This window comes from Aquila chrysaetos, chromosome 17 (genome assembly GCF_900496995.4).
Source record: "Aquila chrysaetos chrysaetos chromosome 17, bAquChr1.4, whole genome shotgun sequence".
Taxonomy (NCBI): Eukaryota; Metazoa; Chordata; class Aves; order Accipitriformes; family Accipitridae; genus Aquila; species Aquila chrysaetos.
In genome coordinates this window covers 22,008,900-22,032,589 of record NC_044020.1, presented here as the reverse complement: position 1 = coordinate 22,032,589, position 23,690 = coordinate 22,008,900, and the positions used below count along the sequence as shown (strand labels likewise).

General features: G+C 46.1%; 2 protein-coding genes across 3 annotated transcripts; both read right to left on the bottom strand.

Moving 5' to 3' along the window:
• Positions 1–1,767: 1,767 nt before the first annotated feature.
• Positions 1,768–11,081, bottom strand: GABARAPL1 (GABA type A receptor associated protein like 1). Its single transcript, XM_030040560.2, has 4 exons — positions 10,840–11,081; positions 7,042–7,120; positions 5,929–6,047; positions 1,768–4,502 (listed from the first exon to the last, which is right to left on the bottom strand). The coding sequence occupies exons 1-4, from the start codon at positions 10,927–10,929 to the stop codon at positions 4,437–4,439; spliced, it is 354 nt and encodes a 117-aa protein (XP_029896420.1). The 5' UTR covers positions 10,930–11,081; the 3' UTR covers positions 1,768–4,436.
• Positions 11,082–17,026: 5,945 nt separating this feature from the next.
• On the bottom strand, positions 17,027–22,711 carry TMEM52B (transmembrane protein 52B). Of its 2 annotated transcripts, XM_030040559.2 has the most exons (5): positions 22,157–22,711; positions 21,468–21,511; positions 20,517–20,555; positions 19,412–19,578; positions 17,027–18,961 (listed from the first exon to the last, which is right to left on the bottom strand). In XM_030040559.2, exons 1-5 carry the CDS (start codon positions 22,202–22,204, stop codon positions 18,711–18,713), a joined length of 549 nt encoding a protein of 182 aa, XP_029896419.1. In that variant the 5' UTR covers positions 22,205–22,711; the 3' UTR covers positions 17,027–18,710. The 2 variants fall into 2 exon arrangements, with proteins under 2 accessions (XP_029896419.1, XP_040985467.1); XM_041129533.1 differs by lacking the exon at positions 20,517–20,555.
• Between the last annotated feature and the right edge of the window lie 979 nt (positions 22,712–23,690).

Genomic DNA, 23,690 nt, shown 5'->3' with positions numbered 1-23,690 from the left:
GAGTATTAATTACTTAACCTCTCTTAACCAGCTGAGCCCCTAGTTTCCCCTAGGCCTTGCTCCAATCCCATTTCCATAAGTCACAGAATAAAGGTGACAGCCTTCGAGCACAGGCTGACATTTCACACATGGACCAGGCAAATCACATTCAGCAAATGCGCCCGCCTGCTGTTTCTCTCAGCAATGGCACTGACACAAACATGCAAGGCAGCACGGCAGGTACAAACATCACCGATGCACCATTTTCCGAGGAAAGAGGTGAGAGAGGGAGCGGGAGAGGCCTGCTTAGGCATGCTCCATAGCGGTTTTCTACTTGAGCCAGCAGACAATAGCACAACCTAGACAGCAAAACGTGCACTATGTTTGAAGCTGAAATTCAAATTATTTCAGCTGCTAGTGTAAGCTTTTAGCTGATCTCTGCCCATCTGGCTGGAGTCACGGCACCCTTCTGCCATACAGGGGGAGCTTGTTTGAGTCCCGATGGTGGACGTAAGCACAGAAACTGCTGTCACGGACAGGCTCCGAGCTGACACAGTGCAGGATGAATTACTGCCTCTCCCTCAGCGCTAGCAACAAAAGCTCACACCGTGGCTCCACCCTGCATGCAGTGGGGAAGAGAAGATGCTATTAGGCCCAGCAAGTTTTATTCCTGTGAGTTTCAGTGTTGTCATTCCTGGCTTCAGCGCTCCAAGCGACCCTCTCGCTCTGACGGTCGCTCCTCCGCGGGGAGGAGGTGGGAGAAGCGGCACATCCCTCGCGTGCAGCCCTTCCCTCCTCACGCGCGGCCGGTGTCCGACGCAGAGCTACGGCACTGAGCAAACGGCTCCCGCTGCTCTCGCCAGCTCCCAGGACGACTCCTTCCCTCCCAGCGCACAAACATCTGCAAGGACCAGCAGCCTCGATCTGCAGGCTTACTTTTCAAGGAGTCCCACATTTCCTTACCTCTGCTTCTCCTATCTTTAGAGGGGCCTCCCCCACACCCTCTGGGAGTCCCACCTCAGCCTGAGCTCTCGCGAAGATGGCGAGGGCCGGCGGCTCCCTGAGGGACACGGCCGGCAGGGCACCCCGGCAGCCCTCCGACTGCGCCCAGCAGCAGCGGGAGCGGGGCAGGCGCGGGGACGGCGGCCAGACCCAGGCACAAGCGCCAACCGTAAGGCTCGTCGTCACAGTGACGAGGCAGGTCAAGACGGGAATCCCACGCGCCGGCCAGGGTCAGGATGAGGCCCGGCGATGGCAGGGCCGTGGGGACGGGCTGAGGCTGGGCCCCGCGGGGCTCGTGGCCGGGCAGGGCAGGGCTGCGGGGAGCTGGAGACCAGCCCTGCTGCGGCGTTGCTGGGACGGGGGCTGACGGCCCTGGGGGGGCCCAGATGGGGTCCCAGGGCGTGGGCAGGGTGACGGGTGGCCCTGGGGGCCTGGCAGGGACAGTCAGGGCTGGCGGTGCCCTCGGGGCCCCGTCAGCCGGCTGGGACCGTTCAGGGCCTTAAAATGGCGGAGAACGCCTCAGTGCATCCATTACGCTTCTTAAGACCTTCTCCTGTCATCCGGGTCTAATTAAAGTTCACGTTGGTGGCATGGCAAGACACAGCCAGGTACGCGTATGACAACATAACCAAAAAAAGTAGAGAAGTGACTTGTCCTGGTCGACAGGACGGAGTAAATCTGGGGTTCTGGGAAAAAGTAGCAGCAAGAAGTTCTGGCAAAGCCGTCCCTTTCTTTATAAGCCTACATCAAGAAGAAACGCTAGTCACCCATTTTGGACCAAGCTTGTGATTTTCAAATGCATCTTTATTGATTGGTTGATTTAGCTCAAGTAGTATGAACTTTATTTTACAAGAACCTGCAGCTAACCAACACAAAAAAGAATTACCATCATTACCTCGTACAATACCGGACTAGCGCAAAAACAGAAGTAAATGCCACAATCCAGTTAAAAGAACTGTAAAATAACTAAATTAAACTGTAAACTCTACATGTAACAAACGGCTGAGATTAGTCCCACACATGTCACTTACAAACCCAGCAGCGGGAGGGGAGGTCTGAACACAAAACCAAGCACCCCAGATGCCAACTCTTTCTCCCCTGAGCATGCCTAAGCGCGGGCTCATTTGAGACAACACACAACCACGTGCTCGGCAGCACGGGCGTGAGCAAGTGGGACAGCGGCAGAGAGATGCACGCCATCTGCCCGCATCTTGTCTTTTACCCTAGAAAGCCTCCTGGGTCTGTTCTCTGCTTCAGAACATGCAGAGCTTTCTAAAACAAGAGACTGATGCGGATTTGCACCCAAAGGATGTGAAAAGAGCCTGGTAATTGGAGGAGAGCGGGCCAACAAGAGGGCACTGAGCACTGCAAGCAGAAACTGAAGTTATCTAAGTTGGCAGTAGGTACAACTCATCCAAACGCATTTATTCCAGATGAACACATGATGTAACAGCAAACCTGAAGTTCAGGATGAAAAACTGGGGATACTAACCCACCCACTGCATCCTTTGTTCCCCCATTTTCTGTCTGCCTGTTACAACTACTCTGTCTACATCCATTGCGGTCCTTCCCTTCTCCCCCATTCTTCTGCTACTTCCCACAGCACATGGGCAGCGACCCTCCTGCCCTACTATGCTGCCTTCCCTGACCTTCATACAGTTGTGCCAGTGACTCCCACTTCACACTCCCAGCCTGCTCTTCTGCCTCATGTACCTCCGTGGAACAACAGTCAGAGAAGGCTGAAACCTGATTTCCTGTCTTCCACAATCAGAGGAGCACTCATCTTGGTTCTCATTCCTGAGGAACGCAGAGAACTGGGATTTAACTTCATGCAAATAGAGCATACACCTTCAACTTATTTTGGAATCTGCCCGTCGTCTTCATCCTTCTTGTCTTTTCCTCCCTCTTGGTCACTCTCTTAAATGTAGGAATGTTTACAGTAATTCAGGTCCAGTTCTCTGATTTTTAGGTAAAACCCCAGAATTTTCCTGAAAGTCAGCTCACTCCCCAAACCCCATCCCTTCATCAGAGTTATGGCAGTTATGGGAAAATCTGCTGTTTGTGCCACTGGGAAGAAACTGCTTTGGCATGACAGCGTAAGGCTTGCACAGGACAGCATCTATCTGGCACCCTTCTAAGAACAACACTGGCTTAAAATAAAATAACTTTAAAATCTAGAGAATCTATTCCCCTTCCCCTTCAAGTCTAAAAGCACCTCTCTTGTGGTGAAGAGTGGCACTGTTGTCCAATCACAAAAAGCCAGCAAAAAACACATGGGAGCGACTGATTTCTTCCGCTTGTGCATGTGGTGCAAGGGCTGTACAGGGATGAGACATGGAAGGGAAGGCTAAACCCACAGCACTTCTGCCATCTTCAAATCTGCAGAAGACTGGTACAAGGACAACACTGATAGATAATTTTCTGTGTTCACCAATAACAATACCATTAGTAGTTAGTTGCCTTAATGCACAGCAACGGACACTAAAGTTAGGTAGCAAGAAAAGCTCTCTCACTTGTAGGCTAGCTAGGAACTGAACAGACAATCTCAGCAGCCTCCAGGATCTGTCTCAGTGAAGTTCACTAAGAACAAGTCTGATAAGCAGCCATGATGGACATGTTTGGTATACTCTAGAGTGGGCTAGTCATTCTCTTGAGGTCCTTTCTAGCCCTGTGCTTACGAGTTTATCAGCTAACTTCACTGAAAAGAACGAAAGGGTCGTCTCTAATTTTTCTGTCCAGCACTTGCAGTTAAAGCAACAAAGGAAAAAAAAAAAAAAATCCTTCCTTCTTTTCCCCAACCTTCACGTCTCACAGCTGAGGAGTTCCCAGCCCTCAGAGTTAGCCCTTCTAATACTGATGGAAGTGACGGGAAACACAATACTCTTGGAACGCTTCACAGGTAGCAGTTGGAGTGAGGACTGTCAGCATAGGACAGCCTTGTGTGACAGCCAGAGTGAAGTATTTCACAGCTCACTGAATGCTCACAGGAGTGCAGCCCATGCCATGGGCAAGGCGTGACAAGGTCAGTGTACAAAACATGGCATGCCTTCTTCATCCAATGAAAGGGTTACACAAAAATGGCCATCCTGCCCAGTCAGTCTCCTGGAGCTCCACCACACTGGCTTGTCTAGCAGCTTCCAGTACTGGCTAACTACGTCCAGCTGTGGCAAGAGAAGAACTATGAACAGTGGAGTCTCCCCACCCCTCAGTGCAGAACCCCTCATTAGCCTTTCAGTTCACCCTTTCATACACTGTCCCCCTACCCTCCCTCCCCTCAATTTAAAAAATAATGGTTATAATTAATGCATGGAAGGTGATGGCATTGTGCATGTGGTTCACTTCCAGTTCTCTTCCCCTCTTCTCAGGCATCCTCTTTCCTCCTCTCCAACACGCCCCCCCCCCCCCCAAATCCATTCCATCAGTCCATCTCGCCTGCATGCCTGAGGGGCTGGTGCTCACTTGCCATAGACGCTCTCATCACTGTAGGCCACATAGAGAAAATAGTCCTCCTCGTGGTTATCCTGCAAGGGGAGAAAGGGAGAAAGTAACAAACCAAAGCCCTGTAATTCACGATGTGAAAAAGCCCGACCGAGAGATCATTGTAACAACAAGAGGGCATAACCTCTCTTTCGCTGTTTCTCCCCCTTTACATTGAAGGCTTCACTTCCTCATACCAAAGAGAGTGTAGAGCAACTCCCTCTCTCTAGCCACAGCTCTGTTCCTAAATTCAGGCATGTCACATTTCTGGACACAGTGAATTTACTTGAAAAGCCACAGCCAGAGTGTGCTGCAAACATGCCACAGAAACAGCTCTGACTGTTGCAGGCTGTGCAGCAGGCTTTCAGCACTGATATGGCCTTAAGATCAAGAGGAGAGACTTGGAAGGCTTTTAACAAGTAAAAAATTTGGTAAACGTGGTTATATTCATTGTTTTTCAGAACACTTTGACAAGTGGCTGTATTCCTAGTCCTGTTTTACATATGGGCTATAAAGCTGAGATGTTAAATGATTACACTGACACAAGTCTGCAGAGTGCCAGGAACAGAGTATTGATCTCAGCTCTGGACAGTCAGACGTACCTTCCTCCTACATGTCCAGATTTGGAAAACTCCCTGCGTGTGCTAATACAAGATTATCTTCATCAATCCACATACAAATTGTCCAGTTATTGTCAGAAAGTGACAGGTCAAACAAGGCTCACAGCTCCATATTGGAGCTCTTCTATTAAAACACACTAATACAGCAGAAGGAGAAATCAAGGAGAAATCAATCTAAGCTACAAACCAGCCATGATATAATGGCTATAAAATTGAGGAACATTCCTCTGATGTGCACAGAACATGCCTTTAAGGTCAATCAAATAACACTGCTCAGTAGAAATGCTGGGCAGCAATGTTCAGTGTCCTACAAGGTCCTCACGTATACAGTACCAGCAATGAAAAAGTAATTCTGAACAAAGAATAAGTGTTCCTTGACAACGTATTTATAGACAGTTGGTTGCCCAGTGGTACTGTGTTCTTTTACTGGCTAAAAGGAAATCCCTTTTGTATAAACAGGAAAGCTAGTGCATTACCCTCCGCCAGCCCCCCTGCCCCAGCCACAATCTTTTCTCTGAAATATAAAGTGGTTCATTTCAATACTCTGTTAAAGTAGCAGGACCAACACATCACTGCTGGGGTAGCTATTCACCACCTGATATGACAACCCTTTCAATTAGCAAACAATCAGTTAAAATGATGAGGCTCCCCTGGCTCCTCTTTATAACTGCCGGATGGAACTTCCCTAAACAGATGATGGGATACAGCCCAGGCCAAGGGTGTCCGTGTTCAGGCATCTGTGATCAAGCTGCACCCACTGCCAGTTGAGTAGTGCTCAGTTGTCCTTCAGTGAGGATATGCATTCTTCTGGACACTCCAGCAAAAGGAGAAAGAGGTGGGCCAGGCTTACCTCATACAGCTGGCCCATGGTAGCACTGGTGGGAGGGATGGTATTATTGACAAAGAAGAAGAGGGCATCTTCTGGCCTCAGGTGGATCCGCTTTCGGATTAAGAAGTAGAATTGGCCAACTGAAGAGGAACAGAGGAGAATGCCTTAGATGCAGAAAGAACGTTTTGGGGTTTTTTTGTTTGTTTGTTTTACCCTAACCATGGTTGTTTTCTTTGGGTGGTGGAAGTCACATGCTGTACATAAAATGTAGGTAAAAATGAACAATGCGGGAAAGAAAGCAGTAACTTTGTGATTGTCACCACGTTAGCAGCCAATCCTCTCGGAGCTGGCAGTTTCTCAGGTACATGCCTCAGGCCATGCACCCTCTAAATCCACACTCCACCTACCATGGTACGAAATGCTCTGCTGAGGGGATTGGTGGGAAGACCTCTAACTAGCTTAACCTTTAAATCCTATAGATCAAAGACACCTTAGAGAATTTAGCCTTAGTGTAAATGGTCATACCATTCCTGAAAACAAATTCCTGAAAACAAATTCCTTACTATTTGCTTGGGCTATGTTGCACAACAAAGTATTCCGCAATCCATTATACACTGCAAGAAAAAGAAATGCTGTTCCTTTAACTCATTCATGTTCTCAAATGAAAACAAATGTAATCACACACAAAATGGCCATGACCATCCGGAAAAGGAACTCTGTAGCCATGACTCCAACCACAGGGGTGGAAAATGATGGGACTATTTGGAGAACTTGTCTTTTCCTGCAACAAGGACACAGCCTCTGGCAACTCTGCAGCTAGGTCATCACTGACTGATAATTATGCTACTGCCTATGATACACAATTCAGTCATTTTCATCATGGTTGGAAGTCAGCTGTGCCACATGCATGTTAGCTAAGTCAGTGGGATACCTCAGAGGATCTCAGAGAATTCTGCATGTTGTAGTCCAGGCTGTAAGGTACATAAATGTAACAAGGACAGCCATGTACACACTGGGGTCATGACAAGATGTTGAGCCTGCCTGGATATTTTCTTGGTGCTGATCATAAGAGTAAAAAGCACTTCTGAGACCTTCTCACTGAAAATCAGGAAGAAAGGAGGTAGACTTTGTTACCTGTGAGGTCAGAAGGCACAAGGTACTTCCTTTTGTCTAGGTCGGGTACTCTGGCTTTTGGTGCTTTTTCCACAATTACCTGGAGAGAGAGAGTGAGAGAAAGGAAGAAACAACCCATGAGTATCATAGAACGAAACAGACCAAAAAGCATCAGTGGAAAAGGATATTACCCTTTGAGAGAGAAGGTGCTACTAGGCCTTTAGAAATTTATTTAATCTGTAACAAATATACAACACTGAAGAACAGATAGGTGAGAAGAAGACTTAAAATCACTGGCAATAGCTGTGTCCAGGACTGCAGCAGTAAGCACAGAGAGTAAAAAATGGAGACTGGAACAGACATAAAAATAAACCATAATGGCCGAGAAAAACAAAAAAAATCGGGTCACCTTGATGGTCCCAATGCAGGTTAATTTTGTATGAAGGAGCTGCCAGGAGGCTAATACATGAACACAAAAAGTATCACAAGTAAGTTGAACTGTTTCCAGGTTACAGTTCCAAACTGCCTGGCACAAAATCACCCCTACTCCCAGTAGTCCCACATCCTAATTTCCACATTCACCAATACCAAGTGCTCTAGAATGAAGCAAAGAATTAAAGAGAAACTACAGGTCATTGGGGAATGGTTGAGGTTTTTTTTAATCCTCAGTTCTTCAGCACATGCTACTCTGAAATTCAGAGCCTTTAAGGTTATTTTCCCTACTTCATATAGTTATGGACATTTCCTTATTCATAAAAATATCTAATAATTAAAAAACAGGCTACCATGTGGGCAACTGGACCCACAGAGACCTTTCGTACAAAATACTAATCCTCATTATATTCTAATGTCATTACAACACAGAAAAATATGAAACTCAGCAGCTTTAAGGTCAAATAGACCAAGAGACCTTCTGCTACAGGAAAATTTTTGTTACCAGAGCTAGGCAAAATGTTTACCTCAGAAGCAGAAGTATTCCAAAGTGACCTGATTCCTTCCATGAAAAGCCTTGGAAACCTTTGGAACTGCTGGGTTTGTGCAGAAAAAACATTGCAGGCAGGGGTTTTTTGGTTTTGTTTTTGGGGTTTTTTTTTGTGATACATATTTTTGAACTGGTAAGAGATACATTACATGATTCAATCTATGTGGCTTGCTGTTCTGCAGAAGCCATTTTGACCATCTAAACAAGAAGCTGGATTTTCTGAACCTCCTCACTTTTTAATTCCATTAGACCGTATAATTGTAAATACTCCATCTCAGTCACTGTGGGACTAATTTCTAAGGGCTCCATGCTCCCGTAGCTCTTCAGCAACCCAAAGCAGCAACTCTGTTGTCTGACAAAAAAGGCTGAACTGTTGTGGACTAAGCTTCTTTGGAAGCGAAATGGTGTTGTCACATCAGTGAGACACTATGCCAGAGAAAAAACATTATGATGATGAGCTTGGTGTGTTTAGCCTGGACAAAGTGCCATGCTAACTCGATTCCTAGATCCAAGTGAATATCTGCAAAGCATGTCTCACCGTGGAGATGCTAGCTTGGACATCTCTTCCTCGTGCTCCATTTGGATGCTGCCAACACAGCCAAAACCCCTGAAAATTCTAAATTTGTTTTTCAAATAGAAACAGGGTTGTATCTGCTACTTCAAGAACTTCAAGCACCTCAATTAGTACAAGGCATTCAAGCTCGCTCAGGCAGCTTGTGGTAGGACATGCATTTCCGTACAAGATGCAGTTGGTAAATGCTATGAAGGACAGTTCCCCCATCTCACTGAACAGGTGCACGTTGAACAGCAACAGCACTCTGCGCATTTTTTTACCACACATCCAACAAGGCAATAGCTAACATAATAAATTGCAGTGGAGAGAAACCCTTTAGTTCTTGCCTCCAATTTCCAAAACTACTGACAAGCAGAACTGCTAGCTAGCAGCACTGCTCTGACCACCCTGACTCTAAAGGGTGGCTTGTAGCTTGGTCATTAGATAAGAAAGGAAAAGAAGTCATGCCTACGAGGAAGAGGTGAGATTGTTGGGGCTTCTAAGCCCCTAGGAAAGATTTAAATCAGACCATCACTGAGCTTAAGAGAGATCTTGCTCTTGCAAAGAGGCAGGGAAGGAATGGAGGTGCTTTGCTAATCTGACTATCAACTATAGTCAGTTTGCCTGATAACATAGGTACTTCTTCCGAAAGCACTAAACCCTTCACAGACACAAACCAACCTACAAAGAAAATCCAAAGGGCAGATACAGATTATCTGTATGTCTGTTGTTGCTGGGTGGTGACTGTGGTAATGTGGGACTGTGCCAACAGTATCATCTCAGCAAAATGCTGAGATGTATCAGGGCACTGCAGTGTAGGCAGCCAAACGGACGTCATCCTCAAGGATCCTGCTGTGGGGAAGGGCAGAGACAGAAGTGATGTAAAGAACAGTTGTCTGCTGCATTCATCTGCTCCATATGCAGCTCTGACAACAGGCTATCCCCGACAACTCACATCTTGGCCTCGCCGTGCATAATTTTCATTTATCCTTAACTACAGCACACCTTGTTATTCTGGTCCTGGCTTTCTCCATGAAGATCTGCTGATGCCCCCCTATCTTGACCTCTTTTACCTCTTGCCAGACCGGGTCTAGTCCCGGGCTCCCCACACGGCTCTTCCAGACACATCTGTCATGATCTGCTGTGCAATCTGCCATGTTAATCCTCAGTTTACAGCCTGACCTACAGAGCCCTCTGCGGTCCTCATCCTAAACCACAGAACCGCACACACTTCACCATTGACTTGCTGCGTGCTCAACCTCCTATGCTGGGCCAGGGGTCCCAAAAGCAGCTAGGACAAATGCACCCAAATACTGACATCCCAAAACTTTTGCAAGTCCAGTTGAGGGCCATTCCCAAGACAAAAAGTGGTGTTAGCCTGCAGGGAAAACCCGTGGTGTAACTGTTCCCCCCTGCCCTTAGATTTACAGGGGAGTCTAAGTTATTTTGCATGCAGTACCCCTGGGCAGTAAATCTAGGACAGACCTCTCCAGTGGGGATGAAAAGAAAGAACATTTGCAAAGCGTTTATTAAAAAAGAACCAAAAAAAAGTCACAATTAATTTGATTTGTCATTTCTTTTTTCCAACTATTATTAGTAATTATAAAGCTAGAAGTTTTCCACAGGCACTCCAAAGGGACCTAAGGATGAGGAAGCAAAGTTCAGCTAGAAGATGACCTTGTTTTCCAAGTGACGTTTTTTCCACAGGCTGATTAAACAGAAGGGCAGAAAGACTGACAAGTATCGTTTTTCTCTCGTGCAAAGGAAAAGAACAGAGCAAAACTAAGCCAAAAGACAGGCCAAAGGAAAGTAAAAAGAAAACGAAGGGAAAGCATCAGATGACGAGGACACAGACCTCGTTTTCTGTGAAAAGTACCCGGTTAACCCACTCATTGTTCTCCTCCATTTTTACAGAGCTAATGGTAAGCTCCTTCCCCACCCCCCAACCCCACGCACGCAGGCTGCCACAAAAAGATGAGCAGCATTCCCGCTGTCGAGTTACTGCGGATCCCAGAAAAAAAGGGGGTATCACACCCCGCCCCCCCCCCCCCCAACACCCACCTCCCTCCATAATCAACAGCCGTAGCTTTGCGCTAAGGAGAAAACCAGCTCGGAATTGGAATCAGCTCATCAAAATCACGATCATCTTTCCTCGGCTCACTTCTTTTGCCTTCCAAAACAAAGAAACAAGCAGCCGACAAGGAAAACAAAAGGGGGCTGAGGGCGAAGTCTGCCGGGCAAGCGGCAACCGCCGCCCCTGCCTCCCCCCCCCCTCCCAACTCACCGGGACTCTGTCGGGGTATTTCTTCCTGATTTTCTCCCCTTCTTTTTTCCTGTACTCGAACGGGTGGTCTTCCTTGTACTGGAACTTCATGCTGCCGGGCTGTCACCTTCCCTCCCGAGGGCTGCTGCGGCTCCCTCCCCTCCGGCCGGGTCCTTAGCCGGCCCCCGCACACCCCCTTCTAGCGCAGCGCAACCCCGAGCCGTGCCGCGGGAGCGCACCAGCCGCTGACGGCAAATTGGGCGCTGTGACGTCACGCGGAGGCCCCCCCCCCCGCCTCCTCCGCCGTCACGATGCCGGCGGGGCGGGGGCTCTCGCTGGCTGCGGGCGGGGCGGGGACCCTTCGCGTTTCGGGGAAGGGGGGGGGGGGCAAGAAGGGATGCGCGGCAATAAATAAACAGTAAAACAAATAAGCAATGGTAAATTAAAAAGATTTTTTTTTTTTTTTTAAGGCAGCAAAACAAACACGGGATTGAGCAACGCCGCAGGCCCCCCCCCCGACTCCAGCGTGACTCAGGGGTTATAAATACATCATGAGCAGGCACATAATCCACCCGGGACCGGGGGGGGGGCGGGCTGCTCCGCCCTCTCTCCCCACCAGCGCAGCGGCGTGGGGCGGTGCTCCACGCGGGGGGGGGCACGACAGGGCTCGGTGTCCCCCGTGTGAGGCTTGAGTGCCTCTGCTTGTCTAAAATGGGGGTAATGAGCCTGACCTTTAAGTGGCTGTGAGATGTAAGACCAAAAAAAAATGCTGGTTTTCGTGAGCGGCCCTGTTGGAGCTGGATTATTGCCCTGTTTATAACATCTCGGTTAAACAACAAGGGGCAGAAAGCGTGTCACGTAATGTGCCAGACCAGATGCACATTGCAAACAGCAGACAGATAAAGGGAACTGTCTGCAAACAAACCAAAATAGCCGGCCAATTTTAGCCCAGTTACTCAGCTGATACATACTTGGAATATCTTTGGTTTTTCCTAGGAGCAGTTGGGCTCACAATTATCTACTGACCAGCAAAAGAGAAGGTAATAATGAATGGGTCAGCACGCTCACATCAGCACAAAAATTAATTGCTGCTACCCTGGGGACAATGAATGGGAGTGTATCAAATAATTCTTTCTTTGCGTGCCACATCCAGAGCAGCAGAACTTTTCCGAGGAGGTACTAGTTGCAGTAGTAGGGGCTGAGTGGGACAGCAGGCTGCCTCGGATGCTCAAGGTGACTCTCCAAGGCCACACCGGTGGCAGAGGTGAGAGGACCCAGGTTTCCTATATCTGATAGTGTGTTGTGCTGGCTCAGAATGAACGAGGGTAGGATAAGATATTGTTGGTGTTTTGCTGGCACTCTGCTCCTACAGTGTGGTTAGAATGGAAAAAATCCCGACTATAGCAAAGAGTCAGTTTGAATCCTGATGAAAATTAAGAGCAAGCTGGATGCTCCTTAATGATAAAAACAGGATCAGGGGAACATAAAGCCCTGGTCTTTTTCTAGAAGTACTCATGTAAATTCTTTAGGCTGCCCCAAGAAATTCTTAGGACTGGTGGCTTTATCCCTATATATTGATACACACACCCGAGTTGTCTGCAGGATGGGACTCAGCTGACACCAGCAATATGAAGGGCCTGTTACAAATCCTCACAGGAGATCCAGGGTGTTAGCTTGTGCTTTCTGCCTTGTAGAGACTGTTTTGTGTACTGGCCAGCACCCACCCTTGCACTCAATAGCACACTGCTTCTTGAACTCAGATGCCTTTTGGTAATGCTCCCTCTCCAAGCCCTGCGGCACTGTGATCTCTCATCTTGAACATAGGTAAGAGAGATATGGAGGAAATATATTAACTTAGTTGCAGGAATGCTTAGATGGTGGCAGCTCCCCGATAATCTTGCCTGGCACAGGAGTGTAAATGGGCATGGGATAGAAATCTCACCTACACTTAGAATGTAGGCATGTACAGCTGAGCGTGTCAATTTAAACTGCCTTTGTGGTCAATGGCAATAAGTAGGCATGTTGGGGGGGATTTTTCTCACCTGAATCATGACACCTACTTTTGCATGGCTGAAGTGTGCCCCCAAGAACTCTGGCAGGCGCTTTAGTGTCTAAGCTTTTACTGCTCAGTATGGTGTAGTGTGACCTCCCGCACAGCTCGATGGTCAGCTCCAACAGGTACATGCCCAAATCTCTTAGGGATAGAGAAGCCCACAGTGGGAATGGCATAGACTGGTGCGTCCCAGCCTTCACTAGTTCATGTGCATAATGTTTGTACAGGAAGCATCATCTAGTTGTTTCTGTCTGTCCTAGGACATGTCAACATTTCTCCAGGTTTGCAGGGAGTGTCACAGGATCGCAGAAGGGTGACTCAGAAGGAAGGCATTATTTTTGTGCAGTACCATAGTGTATCGCCTAGACTGAAGGAATGCTAGGGTTTAGACCTGGGGAAAATTCTGGTTTCATGGCATTGCGCCTTTCTGTAATACCGGTGTTTGGCCTCCTTGCTTCCTAACTGCCTGCAGCATAGCAGTTGCTAATGTATATTGAAGGTCTGTAGTGATGTAGATGCCTCTTCCTCAAGGACAAAAGAGAGGACATTTTCTAGCCTGTTTCACCCAGGCCACCAACACATTCTGGCAATTTTAACAGACTGATGTCAAAATCCTGTTGTCTTGTAAATCGCTGTTTCCATCTCCAGGACTATAGAAGGCAGCTGAGCTAGCGTCGAGTTTGAATTTCTGTTGCCAAATCAGAGAGGAGTTTCAGGGCTCTTCCCCAGTCTGATGCAAAGACGTGGCGAGCAAGCACATTGCTAGGTGAGTTCTGCTCCCCCAACAAATCCCACGTGAGGATCACAAATCTCCTTACTGAACTCTTCCTGCCCTGATGATGCAGCCCTGGATGTGCAGCCACAAGCCTCGCTCCTCCCACTTCCCTGCTTCCTTCCCATCAGGCTCTGAATTCCCAGCCCTCTCCTCCAGCTCAATAATAACAATAACGTCACTGGCACAACAGCAGGCAGGAAGATTACACATGCAGAAGCAGTGACAAACAGCTAATCATCTGACTTAGAGCTCTTATTAAAATGTCAACCCATGGGCATGTGACAAACCCCACATTCTGGGTCCGTGTGCTAGAGGGAGGAATGGGAAAGGGGGTCAGCTAGTTTTCTTACCCCGGACTGCCAGCACAAGGTGGTTCTCCGCAGTGTCAAAACAATATATTCTTTCTTAACCTAGAGTGTCAGAACAGCTCTGAGCACGTATTGCTGTGCCTGCAGCTCACGTAGGCAGAGGTTCGCTCTAAAAGGGATTCCCCAAGCGTTGCCAATGCTGTAGCCATAGAAGCAGGAGATAAAAATATTTGCACGGAATCTGGGGGCAGGGTTTGCAGCCTGTGCTGTACCACACAGTGCTCCAGGGGCACTGCTAGGAGCTCTGCACTGCACCACTGTGAAGTGAAGCTAGCTAAGGTAGCTAACTGGCTAAAATTCTGTGAATTAAGGATATAAATATCCATTATTTGCCCTGCGTTTCTTGGACCTGTCATCTAGGTGGATGTCTCTTGGCAACCCCCTTGGAGCTACTATTCAGCTACCTATAACTCTGGACTCCCTTGGATATTTCTTTCATTAGTACCTCCCCTTGGGTACTTAACTCCATTTGTGCCTCCATGGGCTGACTTTCTTTTTTTTTGGTAATCTTTAGTGTGGATTCAGCATATCAAAGCCTCTCTTGTCAGAAAACTTCTGCTTTGTAGTCTGAGTGGTGATTAAACCACAGAGGGCGTACCTGAAGTCACTTTTGACTCTGCTCTGTTTGCTGTCCATCCATGGCACAGTCCTTGCCTGGTGTCTCTCCTGCACCACTCCTGACTGGTCACCAGTTTCACTTGGCACTGGACCTATAGCAGCCTCAGAGCCAGTATGGGCACACTGGCCCTGCGAGAGGGCACAGGGTTAGTCACTCCCAGCAAACAATAGCTAATTGTGTAGATGTTTTCCTTTCCTCTAGGAAATGGCTCTGTATTGTCTATGCTGAGCTGCGGTCTCACTGCCCTATTTTCTACAGCTTCTTATTTTTTACAAAAAAGCTACTCATTCCTCCCAAACTGATTGCATGGCCCAGCCTCAGCTCAAGTTGCTTAAAGGCATACAAATGATGATAGGAGGAGATTAAGGAAAATACCTTGTTGTGCAGTGACAAGCAGCAGTAAAGGACAAAACCTCAGATCTGAATAACATAAGTCTGAGATCCCTTTGTCCCAGCCAGTGGTTTGGAGTGGCCTGTTGGGGACGGGAATCATTGTTACTCACAGCCCTGCGAAAACAAAGGAGCAACACAACAGTGGGGCCAGTGGCGTGTTTCTGAGGACGGGTCTTTAAGTACCACATGTTCTAGGGGAACCTAAGGGTGGTGTGGACAACTCCTTTGCAGCAGTGTACTTTTGTTCCCTTCATGTGGCTCCAGCCCAAATTATGTGCAGGCTAAATGTAGCCCGTGGAGACTGGTTGCCCTTTCTCCTTCGAGATCACTTGTCCTACGCTTGCTTGGGTCCCACCCTTTTCCCAGTGTTTGGTCAACGGTTGAGTGAACAAACAAGCCAAAGCTGAACCAAGGGTCAGTGTCTTGGTTATGATATAGTTATCTTCAGTACTTTGTACACCATTTTCCCCATTTACAGATGGAATACTAAGGCTTGTCTGATGCGTAGGCAGCTTGACAACATGGGTGAAGTCTGTAATGTGCATGGGGATCTTTGGATGCAGATACTTAAATATTCATAACTAAAGAGAATTGCTTTTGATGGTATTCTTTCCCTGGTTGTGCAGCATATTGGAGTGCTTTGCAGAAAACGGGTACTTCAGGCCAGCCAACTTGACACCAGTGGCTGTACACAGCAGCTGAACAAACCCTAAAGTTATTTAATGATTACCAGAAACCTTTTATTTATTTTCCAATGCATCTTATTGTGTATTTGTGGGAGATTCATATCCCTATTGCTCTTAAGCATGGGGAAAACAGTTGCTACTTGAATATTTATTTGAATGTTGCATGAAAGTATTAGTTCTTTATGTTTAATAATATTTAATGTTTCATTTTCAATCTGAAAGCATAGAAGATTTCAGAGTGCTTATTGGCTGATACAATACAACACACAAAGTATATTCAATGTCCAGACTCAACAGTGAGATGGAACCACCACTGATGGAGTAAAAAAAACCCCAGCTGAGTAACAGCAAATTGCAGTACCAAGTAGCAGTTTATCTCTGTAAATAAGTAAACTTGCTATATTTTTATGGGGTGTGATCCTGCTTTTTCACCAAGTACATGTGATCTTTACTGACTCTGTCCTCATTTTTGGATTGTTTGTGAGGAGAGAACGTCTTTGAATCATAACAGATCTGAGGGCAAGAGTGAAGGTTCTCCCATCACTGACACCTGGTCTTCGCTTTCCTACACAACCTTCTACGGTTAAATAGAGTGTCTGTAGGTCTGCTTCTGTTTTTTGTTTGTTTGTTTTAATCTGGTGTTTTATCATGTCCTATGGGCTCTGAGTGCTCATCTGAAGTCAGTTTAGTAGGAAACAATCCCTGAGCAAGTGAAGTTATATCTATCATTATTGTCACTTGAAATATTTTGGAAGTCTTGCCGGTAAAAAAACCTTGAGGGTACCTGCTCTAGCACCTAACAACTAAGAGTGAGACAAGCAAAGAAAGATGTGGGCAGACGGGAAGGGACAGGAGAATCAGACAATACTGGCTCTGGTCAAGGGAAAAATGCTGCAATCAGGAGGTAATGCCCAGCTCTGGGTACGAGTGACCTGGAACTTTTCCCCTTGAAACCGAGAAAGGAGATAGCAGAGCTGATTTGATGCAGAGGAGGGGAAAACGAAGAATTTTTAAACTTCCCTTGACATTGCACATCTTAGAAAAAAAAAAAAATACGGTGTAATTACTATTGCAAATTATTAAAAATTGCGCATTCCCGTGTTCCTGGGCAGGCTTGCTGCCCCGTGGAGCAGGGCTGCCATCTCGCGTTCAATGCCCGCAGTGCTCGGGGCTCGCAGGCGGGAGGGAAGCGGGGAGGCGGCGGAGGAACGGCATGTTCCCCCTGGAAACGATTGTGAAGGTTTCCAGGAAGTTTCTGGGCTTGATAATCCTTGGCGCATGTTCAGCAGATCCAAATGTCTCTGCTCGTTTCAGGCTTTTACTGTGGAGTAAACAAGAGCCTTGCAGGAAATGTTCTGCGGCTTGATGGAGAAGTCAGGCTTGAGCTGGACTTCAGAGAGCAGCTGATGAAATAGGGCTCTAGTAGATGTTTCACAAACAGTTGTTGTTATTATTTCAAGCGTGCTGTATGGCAGAAGAGACATAACCTTATGTGTCACTTATTTATTTATTCCATTCCAGTTTATCACTCATTAATGGTACAGTTAGGTAACGACTAGGCAATTCAGGAAGAAGTTTGTGACCTAGGAAATCAAGACCCTCATTAAATTCCCTTGGATACAAAATTCCTGTGACTGGACAAGGTCTGGGACACCATCAAAGGTGTTTTGGTCGTTCAGTTCTGCTTTATGCTACCCCTGAAGGTGTCTTACCAATCTTCTCTAAAATTCTCCAGGGCTGTAATCAAAACAGCAGTTCCATTCTTAAACATACTTGGGGACCTGGTCCTTGTTCTTCTTATCCACAAAAGAACTATATTTTCTGTATTTTCACAGGAGAGTTGTAAAGATCAGCATATTAAGGACAGTAAGAATTTGAGTAGTCCAGTAGGAAGGGCTATGCAGGCACTTCAGAAAGGTGTGATATCCGTGACCTGTGCATTCATATCAACATTAATATATACATGCAATTAATTCATGACTGCTTATCATCTGATATTGGATGTCCTTCTGCTTTAATGTTTTCAGTTGCTGAACCCAGAGGTAGAGACAATAATTCAACAGTCACCTTCTCATGAGTACCTAGTCCAAGAAGATATTTTACAAATGGTCCATAGCTGTGTTCATCCAAACAGTTTGATTAATATTTCTGGATGATTCAACATAGCTGTATCAATCAGGAAAGACTCACAAACTATTTCTATATGAGTAATGGCTTAAACATTTTAAATGGTCTTAATGAATTTGATCTGCTTTTGACAGCGGCATTAGGAATAATTGATAAAAGATACAATACGAATGCACCCAAAATACAACTGAACTTTACTTCAGGGATAGTCTTCCTGCTCCTCCCCTTGTTTGATCTGTTATCACAGATATATATTTTTTTATTTCAAATATAACAGCTTGTGACTACTATTTCAGAATTGCTATATATCATACTCAGAACCAGTCTGTGTTCATTCTATATATCCTGTAGGGTATTTAGGGCACTATACTGCATATACTACCAAATGTATACTCTCCTTTGTTTACAGGCATTAAATTTACTATAAGTGGTTGACACTTTCCAGAAGTTTGCTGTTATTATTAGGTCTTAAGACCTTCTCATATGTCTGTCTTTTTCCTGTTGTGAAACCTCTCTGCCATACCCAGGAAACTTAGACTGCAGGCAAGCAGAATGAGACAGCATTTGCAGTCTCCCTGCAGGTCACTAGCCTGAAGAGTGGCTCAGCGCCTTGATCCTGCTGCCTGCTTTTTTGTGCAAAGGGTGATACTAGTGATGTGTGTGTGCTTAACAAATGGACACGGGGAAGGCCAATTGTTGATTATCTCAAGGAGGTATCAAAATATGCGGGATCTGAAACTATCTTAGTCTCTGTTTTTTTCCCTTTCTCATTAGACTGAGGAGGTTAATCTGATATTCCTAAGCCTGCTCAGAAGAATTAGTCTCTGCATGTAACTATTCTGCATTATTTGCCATTCAGTAGAAACAGGCACTAGTGTCCTGGGAGGGCTGGCTGGGCATCCTTGCCCTCAGCAGATGCCTGCAGTTTTTCCTCCGGCACTGGATCCAGGTCTGGCACTTTCTGCCCTGTCTTGGCGACTGTGAATCTGCTCATGTGCAGAGCTTCTTCGTAGACTGGAGGAGTGTCTGATGCTGAGAGGGGTGGTGTTCCCTGTGCAGCGTTATGGGAGTGTGCCACCGCTAATATCCTCCTGGCAGCGGGCCCAAACACAGAATGGAGAGCTGAAAAGGAGGAGACAAAAGCTGTTTACCTCATCCTGAAAGCACCGTGCGATTAGAGGAGGACAAGTATATCTGCAGCGCACAGGCTTTTCCCTCCCCACAGCCTGAATGTTTTCCTTTTCCTGCCCCTTCATCCTTCCCTAAAAGGAGGATGTGTGAAACCCCATCAGCAACATCCCACAATTACTCCTTCCTCAAATGCCACCGAGGCCTGTAGCTGCCCTAATTCCACCCAAACATGTCTCACAGCTGATTCACCATCTGGCTGCATTTGCTACGTGAAGCCTGATGAGCCCTTTAATTTGTACTACGTACAGATGCCGCTTTCCCTGCATCCTGCCACGATCTTCCCTCTGCCGGCCTTGGGGTGCCGCAATCGGGGCTTTTTACAGTGCAGCCCCTCATCTGGGGCTGTGCTGAGGTCCCCGGCCTCTGTGGAAGCCAACTCACAGGTAATGGTGCTCTGGAGGGTGCTGTCGTGATCAAAAGCAATGACGGTGACCTCGTAGGGCTGAGGGCCCGATTCCTCCCCTGTCTGACGGCAATGGAAACAGCACCTCACGCAGACAGAAACCAGGCCACACAGGAGCAGCAGCCCACCAATGACCACCACCAGCCTGGAAAGGGAGAGGACACAGAATTAGGACAGAAAGACTTTGTTTGCAGCGGGCCTTTTAAGGTCTCCCCCTGCTTGAAGTAGGGCTAACCTCGAAGGCAGACATGGTCATTTGGAGCCTTGTGCAGCAGAACGTGGACAGTCTCCAGGGACGGAGATCGCACATCCCCTCTGGGCACCCGTTCCAGTGCTGCACAACCCTGGGGGGAAGCATTTTTCCTTCTGTCTAATCAGAATTTCCCTGGATGCAGCTTGGCCTGCCACCTCAGGTCCTTCTGCTGGGCACCTCTGAGAAGGCTCTGGCTCTATCTTCTCCCTAGATCCACTTTAGGTAGTGGAAAACTACAATTAGGTTGTCCCCTTAGCCTCCTCCAGGCTGAACAAACCCAGTCCTTTCAGCCCCTCCTCATACATCATGTCCTCTGGACCCCCGACCATTTTATTGGCCCTCCAGTGGACTTGTTCTGGTTTGTCAACTGTACTGAGGGGCCAAGACTGGACTACATATTCCAGATGAGTCTTCATGAGTGACAAGCAGAGAGGAAAAATTGTATCTCTCAATCTACTGGCTATACTTTTAGTAATGCAGCCTTGTAGATGTCCGACAACTACCATCCTTTTTAATTGCATCCTGTTGAGAATTACTAAGGAATCAGACTGAAATTACTTAAAAAACGGGCTTTTTAAAAGGCATATTGTGCCACGAATGCTTTATTAATATTGTTCACCTGACTAAATTGATATGTGGAATAATAAAGGAAGCTGGCAAGCCAACGTTTGTTAAAGACGATGTGATAGCTAAGGGGTTGCCTTGCTACTGTAGAGCATTAATGTCCCAAGGGAAAGCGGGGGTGGCATGAGCAGGTCACATTTAATCCCACTCTGCTACTAGAATTGTCCGGTGATGCAGATATTTAAAGTAAACATACGCCTTCTTACCAGATATACCACAAACGGTCCCACTCTGTACCTGAACAGCTGAGGAGAAGAGAGTACAACATATAGTTAGCCACAGAATGCCAAATAAATGGGAAGGTCCCTACTATATCCTCTTCCAGCTCTCCTCATGCTCCTCAATTACACTCCGGCTTCTAAATGGCATAATGATGAGAAACTCACTGTGCTTTGTGGGGGAGACCGTTGTCCAACCTCATCAATCTCCCTGTTAGGTGAGTTTGCCTTCCCTTTGGCTTTATCTCTTTATTGTTCCCCTGATATTTGTGCCTGCCGGATTCTGTTTGCAAGCCTTAGGGATTTACATTGTGTTATAATTTCTGAATCTCCCTTCTTTTATATATTTTTTTTTTCACAATTTAGTCTGCCCAACCCTGTTATCTTTTGCTTTGTTTTTTCTGACTTTCTCTTTGATTTCTTTCTGGCCCTGTGGGTACATTTTGGATGCGGTGTTGTATGTTCCTTTAGTTTTAGTTAGTAGACCTGCCTGTGCATTTTTAAAGACATTTTTTTTAGCAAAAAAAATTGCCCCCTAGGCAATTTTTCACATTTGCTTTGTCTTGATTTCTGTTATTCTTACAAATGACATCAACAAGAGGAATATTCACCAGAGCACTATATTCAACTAATTTTTCAAGGAAAGGTCAATTCCAGATTCATAATCTCAGTCAATCAAAATTACACCAGAAAGTTCTTAACCATTACAGTTACCCAAATAGGTAGCAGGAACAGTATCGCATGATCAGTATGTTGAATAGATAGTAAATAATACATTTCGCATTCAAAGCAATGGAACTTCTATGTGAGTTTTCAATAGTCACAATTAAACTAAGCTTTTCTGGAAAATGTCGGTACCCATGTCATAACACTGATGTCTGCTACTGACTTTGTCCTTCATTGTCTTCTTAAAAGAGTGCAAGATCAACAAATACTCACAGTTCAGTGTTGAGACAGCCTTCCTCACCTTTTACTTGGGGGACCTAGAAGGAGAAAACCAAACAAGACACAGCTAGAGTGAATTAAGTCTTTGTCTTATGCAACTTTTATCTCTGTCACCTGGACTATTACCAGTCTGAATCTCCTACGGTAAGGACTTACTGTTATCTGTCTTCTGTTGTTTCCATCATATATTCTGCTGTAGATCTGAAATTACTGTGATACCAACTGCATTTTTGCGTATCTTAACTTCCCGTAGTCATTAAAATCCTACTTAGCACTGTGCCCAGCACAGACCCCAACTTACCTTCACCCTCACCACAGGTTTCCCTTTCCCCACCAAGCTATGTCATGCTACAGATGTAGATCCTTCTCCATGCTCAAATATTAAGAACCTTTAAATGTCCTGCTTCATATTATACCCACACTGACTTGAATGCTGCTCTGTCCCTCCAGCACTCCTACCCTTCTCATTCCTTTTCCTTGGGTACCCTGACCTCTGTATTAGCATCCCTGGAAGAGCAGCAAATACTCTTCTCCTGCATGTCTGCCTTTCATATGTTCAATTCTTTCTAACATCAGGGAAATTATTGTGACTCTCAATTGCTAATGCCCCTCCATCTTTCCAAGGTAACCCTGTAACTGAGCAGAGACCCCATAAAAAGGAACCTGAGATGTGACTTACTTACCCATAAGAAACACACTAAAACAAAGCAGATCATGACTGGGCTATGCATCCCCGTAGGGTGATTCTGTGGCCTCTTGGTGTCTCAAGCTGCTCAATGTCTTCTTGTCCTTTCTAGCTTCAGTTCATCCTCACCAGTCCACTGACCAGGAGAAGGAGCAGATTCCTTGTTGTGCGTTGAATCCAATCTCTTCTTCCTGGTCTACCTCCTTCTGTCCTCCTCTGGGTCTATCTTTCTTCTCTGCCCTTCAGGTTTTTGCTTTCTCTCTTTGTCCCTGGCAATTCCTGTTTGTTTCTTGCCTGTCTCCTTTTGTTACTCTCTTGGCCTGCTTCTCTCCCTCTTTTGAAGGGATCTCTAAAGCCTTCCAGCCAGATCAGGAGAAAAGCGGTGGCTACAAGTTCTTACTTTAGATGTTGAACTAGTTCAGTGAAGGGCATCGTGAGATCTCTGCAGACCTGACCCTTCCCTTCCGTGAGCAGAAAGGGTCTCTGAGTTTGTTCATTCCCAATTATTCCTCTCTCCGCCCCTACCCTGAGGGGGGTGGGTTGAAGGTCATGCTATTGACCTGTTTAAATGGAGTTCAGATTCCTCTCCTTCCTCCATCACCTTTTCTGTCGCTGCACTCCCATTGTCCTACTTCTGCGGATCCAGTCTATTGACTTTAGCCATATGATCAACATCCAGAGTGTATGTTACAAGCGAGGTGCTCCTGCCGAAGTGAAACAGTTTGCAATATAGTAATTATATACAGCATTTTATATACATATAGTTGTATGTATATGTGTATATGTATATGTACATGAATGCAACACATATATACACACGTATATGCATATATATGTATGCATGTGCATATATATGTGTATGCATATGCAACACCTCTTGTATCTCCCATTTTAAGGCTCTGCCACCATCCCTCTTACCTGGTAGTCTCCTGCTATGTCAGTCCTGCAGCTGATAGTCTGCTCACTCACAGGTCCCACTCCTGAACTTTCTGCATGGCCAGCCAAGTCCCCCTAAATACTTTGCATCATAGGGAATACATGTTGATTCTCCTGTCCTGGATACGATTTGTCCTGCAGCTGATTATATTAGAAGGTTCCATTCAATGACCCATTAATTTTCTCTCTCTTGTAGAACTGCTTTAGATTTCTGTTACTGCTCATGGCTACTCAGAGTGTTATTACATGCATATAATTGTGTTCACCTTCTCTTTCTCTTTTGAATAGCTGAGTGAGAAAAAAATGCTCTGCAGTAATGTGTTGCTATTTGTGTTTGGGAACCACCTGGGACTTGTGCATAAATATATGTTAAGGGTAGGATGGCAACTAGAGAAACTTGTTGCCCCATGTTGCAATCACAATGCATTCACATTAAACTGGTGAATCATTAGCCTTGGTGATGCATATTAGAGTTGCAGAGCAGAACCAATGGATTCATGAACATAATGTATTCTCCCAAGGCAGGCTAAAAACCATTTACCATTGTTTAATTATAAAAGTAGTGGTGCAGTATAAACATGCCTTAGCATGAGTTT